This window comes from Nerophis ophidion, linkage group LG03 (assembly GCF_033978795.1).
Source record: "Nerophis ophidion isolate RoL-2023_Sa linkage group LG03, RoL_Noph_v1.0, whole genome shotgun sequence".
Taxonomy (NCBI): Eukaryota; Metazoa; Chordata; class Actinopteri; order Syngnathiformes; family Syngnathidae; genus Nerophis; species Nerophis ophidion.
Window position 1 is genome coordinate 17,001,351 of NC_084613.1, and position 14,402 is coordinate 17,015,752.

Sequence of the window (14,402 nt, forward strand, 5' to 3'; positions counted from 1 at the left end):
GATAAAATTGGTGCAGTTCAGCTAAATTTGTAGGTTTTCTGACATGGACTTGTTTCTCCAGAATTGTCTTTGAGAAGGCCATTCTAAAACCTTCATTCCAGCCTGATTTAGCCATTCCTTTACCACCTTTAACGGGTGTTTGGGGTCATTGTCCTGTTGGAACACCCAACTGCGCCCAAGACACCACCTCCGGGCTGATGGTTCTAGGTTGTCCTGAAGAATTTGGATCTTTCTTTTTCATTGTCCCATTTACTCTCTGTAAAGCACCAGTTCCATTGGCAGCAAAACAGGCCCAGAGCATAATGCTACCACCACCATGGTTGATGGTAGGTGTGGTGTTCCTGGGATTAAAGGTCTCATCTTTTCTCCTCCAAACATATGGCTGGGTATTGTGGCCAAACAGCTCAATTTTTGTTTCATTTGACCACAGAACTTTCCTCCAGAATGTATTACCTTTGTCCATGTGTTTCCAATCACTCTTTCACATAAAAATAAGAGTTGTAGAAATTATTGGAAATTCAAGACAGCCATGACAGTATGTTCTTCACAAGTCTATGTAAACTTTTGACCACTACTGTATATATTGAATATTTTGTCAAAACCCAAACATATTTGTCCTCAACTGATGTATTCCTTTTTTAAGTGGATGACATAATGTGGTATGTTTTGTAGTTGCATAGTCGTATCAATCTATAGCATAAATGATATCAATCTATAATTGATGGTATCGATACCAAAGGTATCTTTTATTGCAGGGTTTTTTTTCTATACGCAAAAACTATAAAGAATGTTTCAAGTTTATGCGACCGCAGCGTCTAAACATTATCTCCTGCTCACTCAGGCACTCTTTACCCCTGCCTTTCCTGCTCTAATGACTACTCGCACACACACAACACAACATAAATAACTCCTTACTTAGTCTGAAACAACCATTTCCCACCACGCACACAAACACACGCATACACACAAATAAAAATTAATGTAAACCATGACTGAGTACGGAGGAACTAGGTGAAAAAACACAGTCTTCAGGACATTGTTTTTTCAAAAATGTCTGCACATAATGGAATTTATTTCGGTAAATTCTTCCTCTTTATTATTTTGCAATTACTTTTTTATGAATAGAGGAATATTTTCTGTGTATAAGCTTCTTAACTGTACAAAAAATGTTTTGTACAAAACATGTTTAACTTGTCTTCATAATTGTATTAAACCTATTAGAGAGGAATTCTCCCAAAGGATTAGATATCCATCCATCTATCCATCCATCTTCTTCCGCTTATCCGGGGTCGGGTCGCGGGGGCAACAGCCTAAGCAGGGAAACCCAGACTTCCCTCTCCCCAGCCACTTCGTCTAGCTCTTCCCGGGGGATCCCAAGGCGTTCCCAGGCCAGCCGGGAGACATAGTCTTCCCAACGTGTCCTGGGTCTTCCCCGTGGCCTCCTACCGATTGGACGTGCCCTAAACACCTCCCTAGGGAGGCGTTCGGGTGGCATCCTGACCAGATGCCCGAACCACCTCATCTGGCTCCTCTCGATGTGAAGGAGCAGCGGCTTTACTTTGAATTCCTCCCGGATGGCGGAGCTTCTCACCCTATCTCTAAGGGAGAGCCCCGCCACACGGCGGAGGAAACTCATTTCGGCCGCTTGTACCCGTGATCTTATCCTTTCGGTCATGACCCAAAGCTCATGACCATAGGTGAGGATGGGAACGTAGATCGACCGGTAAATTGAGAGCTTTGCCTTCCGGCTCAGCTCCTTCTTCACCACAACGGATCGGTACAACGTCCGCATTACTGAAGACGCCGCACCGATCCGCCTGTCGATCTCACGATCCACTCTTACCCCACTCGTGAACAAGACTCCTAGGTACTTGAACTCCTCCACTTGGGGCAGGGTCTCCTCCCCAACCCGGAGATGGCATTCCACCCTTTTCCGGGCGAGAACCATGGACTCGGACTTGGAGGTGCTGATTCTCATTCCGGTCGCTTCTCACTCGGGATTAGATCATCAAAATGATTGATATGAGTATCAGCAATATTAGCCCTGTATTTACTTGGTATCAGATCGATACTAAAATTCCCAGTATTGCCCAACGCTTGTAATTACGACTCTAATGTGGTTGTACTCAGCATTCCCAGTAAGGTCTATTCAGGTGTACTGGAGAGGATTCTTCGCCGGAGAGTCGAACCTCGGATTCTGGAGCAACAGTGTGGTTTCCGTCCTGGTTGTGGAACTGTGGACCAGCTCAGTAGGATCCTGGAGGGTACATGGGAGTTTGCCCAACCGGTCTACATGTGCTTTGTGGACTTGGAGAAGGCGTTCGAGCGTGACCCTCGAGAAGTCCTGTGGGGTGTGCTCAGAGAGTATGGGGTATCAGACTGCCTGATTGTGGCGGTCCATTCCCTGTATGATCGGTGTCAGAGCTTGGTCCGGAGTACGACGGACCCGTTTCCAGTGAGGGCTGGACAGCCCTTGGTCATCGATTCTGTTCATAACCTTTATGGACAGAATTTCTAGGCGCAGTCAGGGCGTTTAGGGCATCTGGTTTGATGGCCGTAAGATTAGGTCTACTTTTTGCAGATGATGTAGTCTTGCTGACTTCATCCGGCTAGGATCGTCAGCTCTTACTGGATCAGGTACCAGCCGGGCGTGAAGCGACTGGAGTGAAAATCAGTCGAATCCATGGTCTTTGCCCGGAAAAGGGTAGAGTACCGTCCTAGGGTTGGGGAGGAGATCCTGCCCCAAGTACCTCAAAGTTTTGTTTGCGAATGGCGGAAGAGTGATTCGTGAGATCCACAGGCGGATCGGTGCGGCGTCTGCAGTGATGCGGACCACTGTATCTATCCGTTGCTGTGAAAAAAGGGCTTAGCCGGAAGGCAAAGCACTTAATTTACCGGTCGATCTACGTTCCCACCCTCACCTATGGTCATGAGCTCAGGGTTGTGGCCAAACTCAGCAGGCACAAGACATTAAACAATGTTGAGAACTTGTTGAATTTGGTCCTGACGTTGAGCAACTTAAACCTAATGTTGAAACAACATGCTTTTTGACGACGTTTAATGGAAGTCGGGTTGTGACGTTGATTTGACCATCGCATTTGGTCATTTGCCAACCAACAATGTGCATCCAACATTGGACATCAACGTTCTCAATTAACAAAAAAAATATTTTGCAACGTTGTTTGAAAACGTTGGGGCAACACGTTGGGACAGCGGTTAGTGCATGTGCCTCACCATACAAAGGTCCTGGGTTCAATCCTGAGCTCGGGATCTTTATGCGTGACGTTTGCATGTTCTCCCTGTGACTGCGTGGGTTCCCTCCGGGTACTCCGGCTTCCTCACACCTCCAAAGACATTAACCTGGGAAAAGGTTGATTGGCAACACTAAATTGACCCTAGTGTGTGAATGTGGGTGTGAATCTTGTATCTCTATCTGTGTTGGCCCTGCGATGAGGTGGCGACTTGTCCAGGGCGTTGATACTACATGTAGTAGTTGTGTTGATACTACATTAGTGTAGTACTTGTTGCTACTTCATTAGTGTAGTAGTTGTGTTGCTACCACATTAGTGTTGTAGTTGTGTTGCTCCTTTATTAGTATAGTAGTTGTGTTGCTACCACATTAGTGTTGTAGTTGTGTTGCTTCTTCATTAGTGTAGTAGTTGTGTTGCTACTACATTAGTGTAGTAGTTGTGCTGCTACTACATTAGTGTAGTAGTTGTGCTGCTACTTTATTAGTGTAGTAGTTGTGCTGCTACTTTATTAGTGTAGTAGTTGTGCTGCTACTTATTGTAGTGGTTGTGCCTTGACTTTATTAGTGTAGAAATAGTGTTGTTACTTTATTAGTGTATTAATTGTGTTGCTTCTTCATGAGTGTAGTAGTTGTGTTGCTACTACATTAGTGTAGTAGTTGTGCTGCTACTACATTAGTGTAGTAGTTGTGCTGCTACTTTATTAGTGTAGTAGTTGTGCTGCTACTTATTGTAGTGGTTGTGCCTTGACTTTATTAGTGTAGAAATAGTGTTGTTACTTCATTAGTGTAGTAATTGTGTTGTGACTTCATTAGTGTATTAATTGTGTTGCTTCTTCATGAGTGTAGTAGTTTTGTTGCTACTTTATTAGTGTAGTAGTTCTGTTGCTAAAACATTAGTGTAATAGTTGTTATGCTACTTGTTTCCAACATTTACATTTAAATATCGATATGATTTCTTTACATCATTAATATTTCAAGATGATTGTTAATGATACAATTAATTGCAGACTACATTTAACAGGGAGTGCCAACATTAAATTCCTGTCTGGGCTGCGTATTATTAATGATGTCATGAAGTGAGAGTGGTGGCGAATGGCAAGTTAACTTTCAGTTTCAATCACTGCCAAGGACATGTATATTGTAGCGTCCTGGAAGAGTTAGTGCAGTGAGGATTTCTGGGTATTTCTTCTGTTGTGTTTATGTTGTGTTACGGTGCGGATGTTCTCCGAAAATGTGTTTGTCATTTTTGTTTGGTGTGGCTTCACAGTGTGGCGCATATTTGTAACAGTGTTAAAGTTGTTTATACGGCCACCCTCAGTGTGACCTGTATGGCTGTTGACCAAGTATGCATTGCATTCACTTGTGTGTGTGAGAAAAGCCGTAGATATTATGTGATTGGGCCTTTAAGGCACCCCTCCAATATTGTTGACTGGGAGAAATTCTGGAGAATAGTTGCCCCGGGAGATTTTCGGAAGGGGCACTGAAATTCGGGAGTCTCCTGAGAAAATCGTGAGGATTGGCAAGTATGACTGGGAGACGCAACTGCTCTGTACTTCTCACTACGTTTGCGTGTACCACTCCGTACAGCGGCGTTTTAAAAAGTCATAAATTTTACTTTTTGAAACAGATACCGATAATTTTCGATATTACATTTTAAAGCATTCATCGGCCGATAATATTAGCAGTACGATATAATCGGACATCTTTACTCATCTCACAAGGTATATATCTGCGGCTTATATATAGAAAAATATTTTACATATAAACCGTTGCGCTCTATAGTCTGGAAAAACAGTACTCTTGTTTTGGCGAATAAGTTATAAAATGTTAATTTTAGTCACCTCTCATCATGTTTGAGAGCCTTTGAACAAAATAATCCGGGCGCACTAATAATATCCACAAACGCCGTAAAACAAATGCAACAGGAAAACGCTGCAAGTTCATGGTACAAATTGGAAGTTAGTCTGTCTATGTGGCGTTTTTATGTGTTCGTAGCGTTTTATCGTCTTATGAATTTACTTCAAGGGACATCACATTGCATTTCAGTTCCTATCTGAAAAAGGAGTAGGAAGAAGAAAATAGTCTTGATTCAAATTGCTGTTTGAAAGCCTTTGTTTCTGCTCATTATATGTAAAGTAAAGTACACGTTCCAATTCGAAAGAAGAACAAATAGGTGGACGCCCAGAGTGAGGGACATTCTTCTACTTCCTGTCTCGCTTCCCTCGGGCCAGTGTGTGTGATTATGTGCTACAGGATGTTGGTGATTGTGATGGGAGGACAAACACAGGTGTTTCCCTCGCTCACTGTACTCTCGTCCTGATCAGCTGCTTACTATATGTTATTATTATTATTAGGGCTGAACAATATGGCCGAAAATCGCATCACAATACAAGTTTTTTGTATCGGACCATATCGATATTTATAGACATGTTTTATGACCGGTGGAAAATAAGAACCAAGAGAAGCGTAACCTTCCTCTGATTACAATGCCCTCAGCTATCACGGCAGAAAGGAAATGACATAAGCATGGGAAACAAACATTGTCAACAAAATAGTGAAGTATCACTGAACACTTAACAATACGTTTTTAAAATGAAGGTGCAAAAATAAGGAATATGTAAGAAATGCTTAATAAAGTGTGAAAATGCAAACAAAGAGAATGCTGGGAAGAACTATTTCCTGCAGGTCTAGTGCCATTAAGTCACAGCTGTGCTCTAAAGGGTGAGCGCGGCTAGGGTGGTACGGTACTGTGTGGCTGCGCAATTTCTGGTTTCTTGTGACGAAGAAAAAAAATGATCGAACGCATAATCAATTTAGGGCTGGGCGATATATCGATATATACGATATATACGATATATCGCGGGTTTGTCTCTGTGCAATATAGAAAATGACTATATCGTAATATTCGAGTATACGTTCTCACGCAGTTGCTTTTAGCTGCGGGCGTACACTTCAGGCTCTTCTCACTCTTTCCTGTCTTTCCTTCTCACAGACAAGCAGGCGGACATTCTTACATACGTCACATACTGTCACGTCATACGTCACATACGTGTCCGCCCTCGCAGAGCAGAGAGGTAGCATACTGGGCTACGTTAGCTGCTAACGTAGCTGTACGAGAGAAAGAAGGTGCGGATCTGGTAGCAGGGTTTCCATCGTCTGGCGGTGGTTCGGTTTCAAGTAGGAATATGTCGAACAGACAACCGTAATTGGTCAAGTGTGGGGGGAAAAAGCGTTGCCAAAAAAAGTAGCATTACTGCTAATATGTAGCATCATTTGAAAGGTCACTCGCTTGAGAATGATGGGAATTTCATAACCGTAGTAACATACCACACAGTGAAGGACGAATACTATTTGATTTCCTATTATGCAGCTCATTTTTATTTGACACTTAAAATGTCTCTCACAATCTCGCACTTTATGTTTTGGAAATGACTTGAATGTTTGTGCCATTGTTTAATAACTTTAATAAGTACACTTTTGGTCAATTGACTTAGTTGTGATTTCCCTCTCTGCATGAAAGTTTAAAAGTAGCATATATGAATGCAGTATGAGGAAAAATGTTTTAATGTAGACACATAGAATCATCATACTGCTGTGATTATATGCATCAATTGTTCATTCAAGGCCAAGGCAAAATATCGTAATATATATCGCGATATGGCCTAAAAATATTGCGATATTAAAAAAAGGCAATATCGCCCAGCCCTAAATCGAATACGTTTTTTGTTATCTATTGCGTGTCTGTGTTGATCGATACCGTATTTTTCGGATTATAAGTCGCTCCGGAGTATACGTCCCACCGGCCGAAAATGTATAATAAAGAAGGAACAAAACATATATACGTCGCACTGGAGTATAAGTCGCATTTTTGGGGGAAATTTATTTGACAAAATCCAACACCAAGAATAGACATTTGAAAGGCAATTAAAAATAAATAAATAATAGTGAACAACAGGCTGAACAAGTGTACGTTATATGACGCATAAAAAAACAACGGAGAAGGTGCCTGGTATGTTAACGTAACATATTATGGTAAGAGTCATTCAAATAATTATAAGATATAGAACATGCTATACGTTTACCAAACAATCTGTCACTCCTAATCAATAAATCCGATGAACTCTTCTTCCTCGATGTCGCTTCTAAACAACTCTGCCAACTCCAAAGGTATGCGCCGCTTCCTCTTGTCGTTTTCTGCTGCAAATTTCACTACGTCCAGCTTGTAATCTGCAGTACATGATTTCCTTTTCGGTGCCAGTTTCGTTCAGCCCTTCTCAGTTTTTATAAGTTACCGCCAACGATGAAATGAACCATTTTAATAGCTACGGCAGTAGCATATAGCATATAGCAGTTAGCATTCCATGACCCACAATGCACTTCCATGACCCTCCCCCACCAAATTCTTATTGGTTGACGTGTATGTGACGATTGCTAAAATTTTCTTTGTCTCTTCCGCGAATGAGATAAATAATATTATTTGATAATTTACGGTAATGTGTTAATAATTCCACACATAAGTCGCTCCGGAGTATATATCGCACCCCCGGCCAAACTATGAAAAAAACTGCGACTTATAGTCTGAAAAATACTGTACTGATATCATTATATCGCCCAACCCTAATCATTATTATTGTTATGCTTTTTACAAGTGCGCCCCGCTAACATTTTTTTTTTAATCCGTAATACATTATTTTATATCTTCACTCCTTGTTAGTGCAAAAACATAATCTATTCATGATTACTCCACAAAACATTTATCATTAAAAATGGATGTTGCTGGGTTTATTCATCGCCGTGTCTAAAGAAAAGGAATAAAGTAGAACTTTTTATGACACATTTAGACTGTTCATAATAACTAGAAAGTTATTTTCACTGCTTTTCTAAGCCTTGTGAAAAGTTCTTAAAGTCCCCTTGTTGGTGTTGCCGAATGTCCGAGTCGTGCATTACTTGTTTGTGGAGAGTTTATCTCCACTTTTTACTTCGCTGATCTCACTTTTGAGGCTCCACGTAATCATTAACGGACATCGTTGTTTTCCCGCGACATTCCTCACCACTTGTTCACCACTTTGCTTTGCATCCATGTGGGAAACTGAACACTTCAGAGGGTTGGTTGTGTTTCATCCTAACAAGTGAACACACACACACACACACACACACACACACACACACACACACACACACACACACACACACACACACACACACACACACACACACGGCGCCTCCAAGATAAATAGTCGTCTGTGGTTGTCTGATTCTAGAAACACTTCAATGAATACTACATTTATTTACAGTAAAGTTACTTTTAAGCCGAATTGTCTGGAACATACACATGTGAGAACGACATACATGTCACATATATATTGCAAATATGTGCATTTATTTAGCCCTATGTGCATGCGACCTAGCTTAGCAGTTCATTAGTATTACACTGGTAGTTCTTAGTAAATCAACTATGTACAGTGGCAGGCTGTGCGTTTCCCACCTAGGCCTTCAGTGATGTCCTACTTAGTCCGACTTTAATAAATACCCCTCAAAATACCATCATTCATGTCACCACATGACCACGGCTGGAGAAATATTATACAGAAACACACTTGTGGACTACTGGACATTGAAACACCTCAATAGTGTACAAAATACCATTATTTGGCACATTTAAAAATCAATGAATCAGCATTTAAAACATACCTAGCGTGGTACTGTCTGAATTAAAATAATTGTAAAGAACATATTAAATGTGGAAAAATTAAAAAATAAAATATTTGAACTTTTTCTTTGTGAGTTTAAAAAGTGAGAACCGATGATTTCCCTGTTGGCTGGGTGTGGCTCCAGTGCCCCTTCCTGCTTTTTGAAAATTGCAACTTGTAATTGGATTCTCACCTTGTAGTGACAAGTGAAAATTCAATCACAGCCACATTTAGCGTAAGGCTACCTAGATGGGCTACTGTCAACAACTCGCGATCTGATTGGCTATCGCAACTGTCTATCAACTGTCTATCTGGCAGAATTCTAACAGCGCTGGCAACAAGCTAGCTGAATTCTGATGGGATAAAAGCTTTAACTAGTGTGTATGTGACAATCATTGGTACTTTAACTTTAACTTTTAAAAACAAGCAACACTGGAGCCTAATTAGACATGAATATAATATGATGAATACTTAATGGAAAGTAGATTAAAATTAACTTGTATTAATCTATAATCGTGATTTATGTTAGCCCAGTAGAGAAGGCCTTGCTGGCCTTAACGGCACACAACTGACTGTGTACTCACTAACTACTACTATGTGCATGCTACTACAATAGCAATACATTGTATTTTACTATTTATGTAGATGCATAGATATGTCTATTTTGTGTAATGGTGTGTGCTTAGCTGTTGTGTAGCTGTTAGCTCGTAGCATGTTTACCTTTTTGTAAATTACTTTAGTAAAATGGAACACATTGTGTGATTATTGGAGACATTTAGATGTTAACAGACTGTCAGGCTTTGCACAAGTAAATAGATTAAAGGACTGCTTTTTTCGTACATTATATCGAAAATATTAGATTTAAGGTGATATCAGATGTGTATTTTTTTTATTGCTGATATCGGACATGCCTGTTTAATGTCAACCGTACTTTGATAAACTAACAGACCGCTGATATTGCTCATTTTCTGGAGTACACAAACCCAAACAAATTTTTTGCAACCAAAAAAAATATCAAGTTTTGACCAACAAAGTTTCACAACTACCAAAATAGATTGTACAACCCAAAAAAATTGTGACCAAAGAATGTTTTTGAAATCCCCAAAAATATTTTACAACCCCCCCAAAAAACATTTTCGGCCCAAAAAATTTGCAACCCCCAAAAATGTTTTACAACCCAGAAAAAAGATTTGCAAACCCTCCAAAAAAGATTTGCAACCCGAAAAAAAAATTATTTGCGACTTCCAAAAAATGTGCATCCCCCAAAAAGATTTGAAATCAAGAACAAATTTTAAACTAAATAGTTTTGCAACCCCAAAAAGATTTGCAACCACCCCAAAAAAAGATTTGCAACTCCACCAAAAAGATTTGCAAACCCCAAAAAAATTGGCAACCCCCATTCCTAAAGAAGATTTGAAACCAAGAAAAAATTTGAAACAAAAAGAATAGTTTTGCAACCCAAAAAAAAAAGATTTACAACCCACATAAAGATTTGCAACCCAAAAAAAATAATATTTACAACCCCAAAAATTATTTGCAAACCCCCCCTAAAAAATTTGCGACCCCCTCCTAAAAAATTTGCAATCCAAATAAAGATTTGCAACCCCACCAAAAATATTTTCAACCCCCCAAAAATTTTGCAATCCAAAAAGGGAATTTCAATGCCCCCAAAAAATTGCATTTCAGAAAAAGATTTGAAACCCTCAAAAAAGATTTAGAACCAGAAAAATATTGAATCCAAATTCAAATCCATTAGTTTTTTTTATATGTGGGGGGTGGTTTGTTCCAGATCTTGTTTAGTTAGTTTGCATAATAAAACACATCTCTCTGTATAGGGCACTACCAAGTGCACACTATGGCAAAAGCTCACTTTTACTTGTTTTGATATTGTACAAAAATGTGTATCATGCATCCATCCATCCATCCATTTCCTACCACTTGTCCCTTATTGGGGTCGCGGGGGGTGGCTGGAGCCTATCTCAGCTGCATTCGGCATTTAACTAAACTTTTTTTTTTTCTCGTATTAGTTAGAGCCTAAAATGAAAGTCTGTCATCGGCTGACATTTAAAGGAGGTTAACCGCGGTCTAAGAAACATTTTGTCTTTTGTGTCGCTAGCAAACAATAGTTGAAGTGTCTGCAAATGTCATCTGCTTATTGGATTAGCCTGTATTAGCTCGGCGACATTAGCGCTGCTCTATTAGGCTCAAGGGGAAAAATGGATATTGGTCGGTTTTGATGGTCCAGATGAAAAGGTAATGATGTTCTCGGGGTTTAAATCGCATGCGACAGTCATCACTGCTGAGTAAGAATGTAATAACGTCGAGACGCAATGAGGGAAGGTCGTTTCCTGCTCGATGACCTCTTGGACCAACGTCTTAGTAGAAGTGAAGGTCAATGCATGGTTCAAGAAAATGACTGTAGCCTGTAAAAGTTCCTGAGAAACCTCCTTCAGGGAGGTAAAAACTGTATGTAGACTTTGATGTTTCACGTTCTGGTGTTTCAGGACCAAAGACAGCGAGGTTGTGACGGGGAAGGAGATTCAGGTGACGGTCTGCAAGGAAGAGAAGGTCGTCTGTGGGGTGACCAAACACACCACCTGTGCTGACATCATTCAGGCATTACTAGACGATCACAGATCCATCGCAGAGAGCAAGCGGCTCCTGCATGGAGAGTCCAAAGACTTCTGTCTGCTGGAGCGCTGGAAGGGTTTCGAAAGAGCCTTGCCGCCACTCACCAGGATTTTGAGGCTGTGGAACGCTTGGGGAGATCAGAGACCCTTCATCCAATTTGTTCTGGTGAAAACCAGCGACTTTGTGCCCACGCGGGCCATGAAAGGTCCAAAGACTAGAAGCAGCAGCAAGGCTGTGAGAAGCGTGAAGAACCTTCAGACGCTGCCTGTGGACAAGCAGAAGCGTGTGGTGAAGAAAGTCTTCAGGAAGCTAGAGAAGATTCACAAGGACGGCAAAGTGGAGATCCAGGACATGGTGCAGATCATTCTGGACCAGGACCACACCATCCAGGAGCAGATCCGGCGGATGAGGGATCTGGATTTTCAGACGGCGCAGCTTCAGGTGCAGAAAGAAGGAGAAGAGTTTTTTGAGGACTGTGGATCCACTTTAAACCCAGAGCAGCTTGATGAGCTCCTGCACGCCAGTGAAGACGTCCACCAGCTGGAGCTTCAGCTTCAGAGGCACCAGGCTGTCATCAGGCAGCTGAGTCACGACATCGACGCAGAGCTGAGGATGGCAAGCGAAGGGGAAGAAGCGAAGGCTTCGTCCTGGACCTACCGTGAGACCGACCAGTCTCTGCTGGCCGATCTGGAGAGGATGCAGGCGGAGCTGAGACGCAGCGTCTTGGCGGGCTTGGCTCTTTGTGGGCAAGCGGCGGAAGTGGATAAGCAGCTTCATCAGTCCGAGACCGCTCTGCTCTCCAGAGATCAGGAGTGCCGGCAACTGGCCACACAGCTAGGCTCGCTGCAAATATGCGAAGCCGCAGAGGAGGCACCTGTTGCCGTGAAAATGGGGACTCGGGCGGCAACGTTCAAGCAGGGCTCGTCCCTCGCCGACGTGACGGACACGGACTCTGACACTGGCATTAGTTCCACACACAGTCAGGACTCGCTGTCACCCAGCCAAAACTTTCATCCTCCACTAGACACAGACGTCTGATAAAAAGACTTAACAGCGTTTTCGACTTTGTGCAAAACAAACATTGAAGAGGTCATATTGTGCAAAACCAATTTTCTCTTACCTGTTGGTTCCTGTTTTTGTGTATTTGGAATCTGCATTAAATCCTGAAAATTTTAAATCAAACCATGGAATTACGTCGGATATTTTATCCGGTTGTAGTCTGACATTGTAGTCAATAAGCTCCTACTTGTTCCTCAATCCTCTTGAGGGGCGGACTGGCTCGTACATCAATCAATCAGTCAGAGGTTATTTTTATAGCCCTTGATCACGAGTGATTAAGGGCTTAATCAAGACTACTCCGATAAGAGGCGAAACGTCTTCTAAGACAAACCAAACAGTCCAGTTGAGATTACAAAGACCTGGATGAATGAGAACATTCATAGATAAAATGGGACTTAAATGCTTTTACATAGGTAGCATCTCCAACTGTTACCGCGAGAACATTCCAGAGTACTGGAGTATAGAAAAACGCTCTGTAGCCCGCAGACTTTTTTGGGGCTCTGGGATTCACTAATAAGCCGCAGTTCTTGGAACGCAGATTTCTGTCCAGGACATATGGTACAATACAATCAGCAAGATAGGATGGGGCTAGACTCCGCTGTTGCCATTTCTAATACAAAGTAGTGTATAGTTCTAATTTATATCTGTCAGTAGACTCCATATGGAAGTACTAAAATCTACAACATGGCTGACAGGGGGGAGACGCAGGACTGGAGGAGGACTTTGGCACATAAATAAGACGGCCCACAAATGCTTGAAGATAATCTGTAAAACATAATCTTCGCAACATTCGGACCAAAAACAACATTCGGACGGCGTGGCGCAGTGGGAGAGTGGCCGTGCGCAACCCGAGGGTCACTGGTTCAAATCCCACCTAGAACCAACCTCGTCACGTCCGTTGTGTCCTGAGCAAGACACGTCACCCTTGCTCCTGATGGGTGCTGGTTAGTGCCTTGCATGGCAGCTCCCTCCATCAGTGTGTGAATGTGTGTGTGAATGGGTAAATGTGGAAGTAGTGTCAAAGCGCTTTGAGTACCTTGAAGGTAGAAAAGCGCTATACAAGTACAACCCATTTATCATTTAAAAAACCACCATTACATCGTATGAAGACCACAAGGAAGTGTCTTAAATGTAGAAAAAATATAACATGACCCCTTTAAAGAACATTGAGTCAGAAGACGAAAAGAGTCACCGGTTTTGAACAATCTTTTAATCCTTGAAATATGCAATATTAGCACTCGAAATCACAATTTTCGTTACTTTTATATTAAAACTCACTATTTATATATGTTTGTATATATACATCAAATATATCATTATAGATGACCACCAGATGGATAGCACCAGGGTTTTAACGATAAACGGTATAATGTTAAACGGTTAATATTACAGTTTTAAATCAAAATGAAAACCATATTTGATAAAACTTTTATATAAACTCTGCTCATTTCCTGGAGAAAAAAGTTAGCGGTAGCTATCTTCAATACTGACATGAAAACAAGAGATGTTAACGTCCTTCTCCATTAAAAAAAACGACATACCCACATATAAACATGTAAAAAACTTTACTGTCTGAGTAACTAAGATGTTGAATTGTGTACATTAAACTTACAATCTTTGCTCTTAGACAGAGACATTGATCGATACTCGAAGCAATACGACAACAGGAAGTGAATCTGCATGACGTCACATAAACTGGATGTTACGCACCCAACACACGTTTATGTATCATTAAAACATTTAATTTTTTTAATGATTTGATTCAGAATATA

General features: G+C 41.3%; 1 protein-coding gene across 1 annotated transcript in view; it reads left to right on the forward strand.

Moving 5' to 3' along the window:
• rassf9 (Ras association domain family member 9) overlaps positions 1-12,753 on the forward strand; it is a 13,658-nt gene extending 905 nt beyond the window's left edge. The window contains exon 2 of the mRNA XM_061894430.1: positions 11,445-12,753. Coding sequence (XP_061750414.1) covers positions 11,445-12,609 — 1,165 coding nt within the window. The 3' untranslated portion in view covers positions 12,610-12,753. The remainder of the gene's footprint in view (positions 1-11,444) is intronic.
• The last annotated feature ends 1,649 nt before the right edge of the window (positions 12,754-14,402 follow it).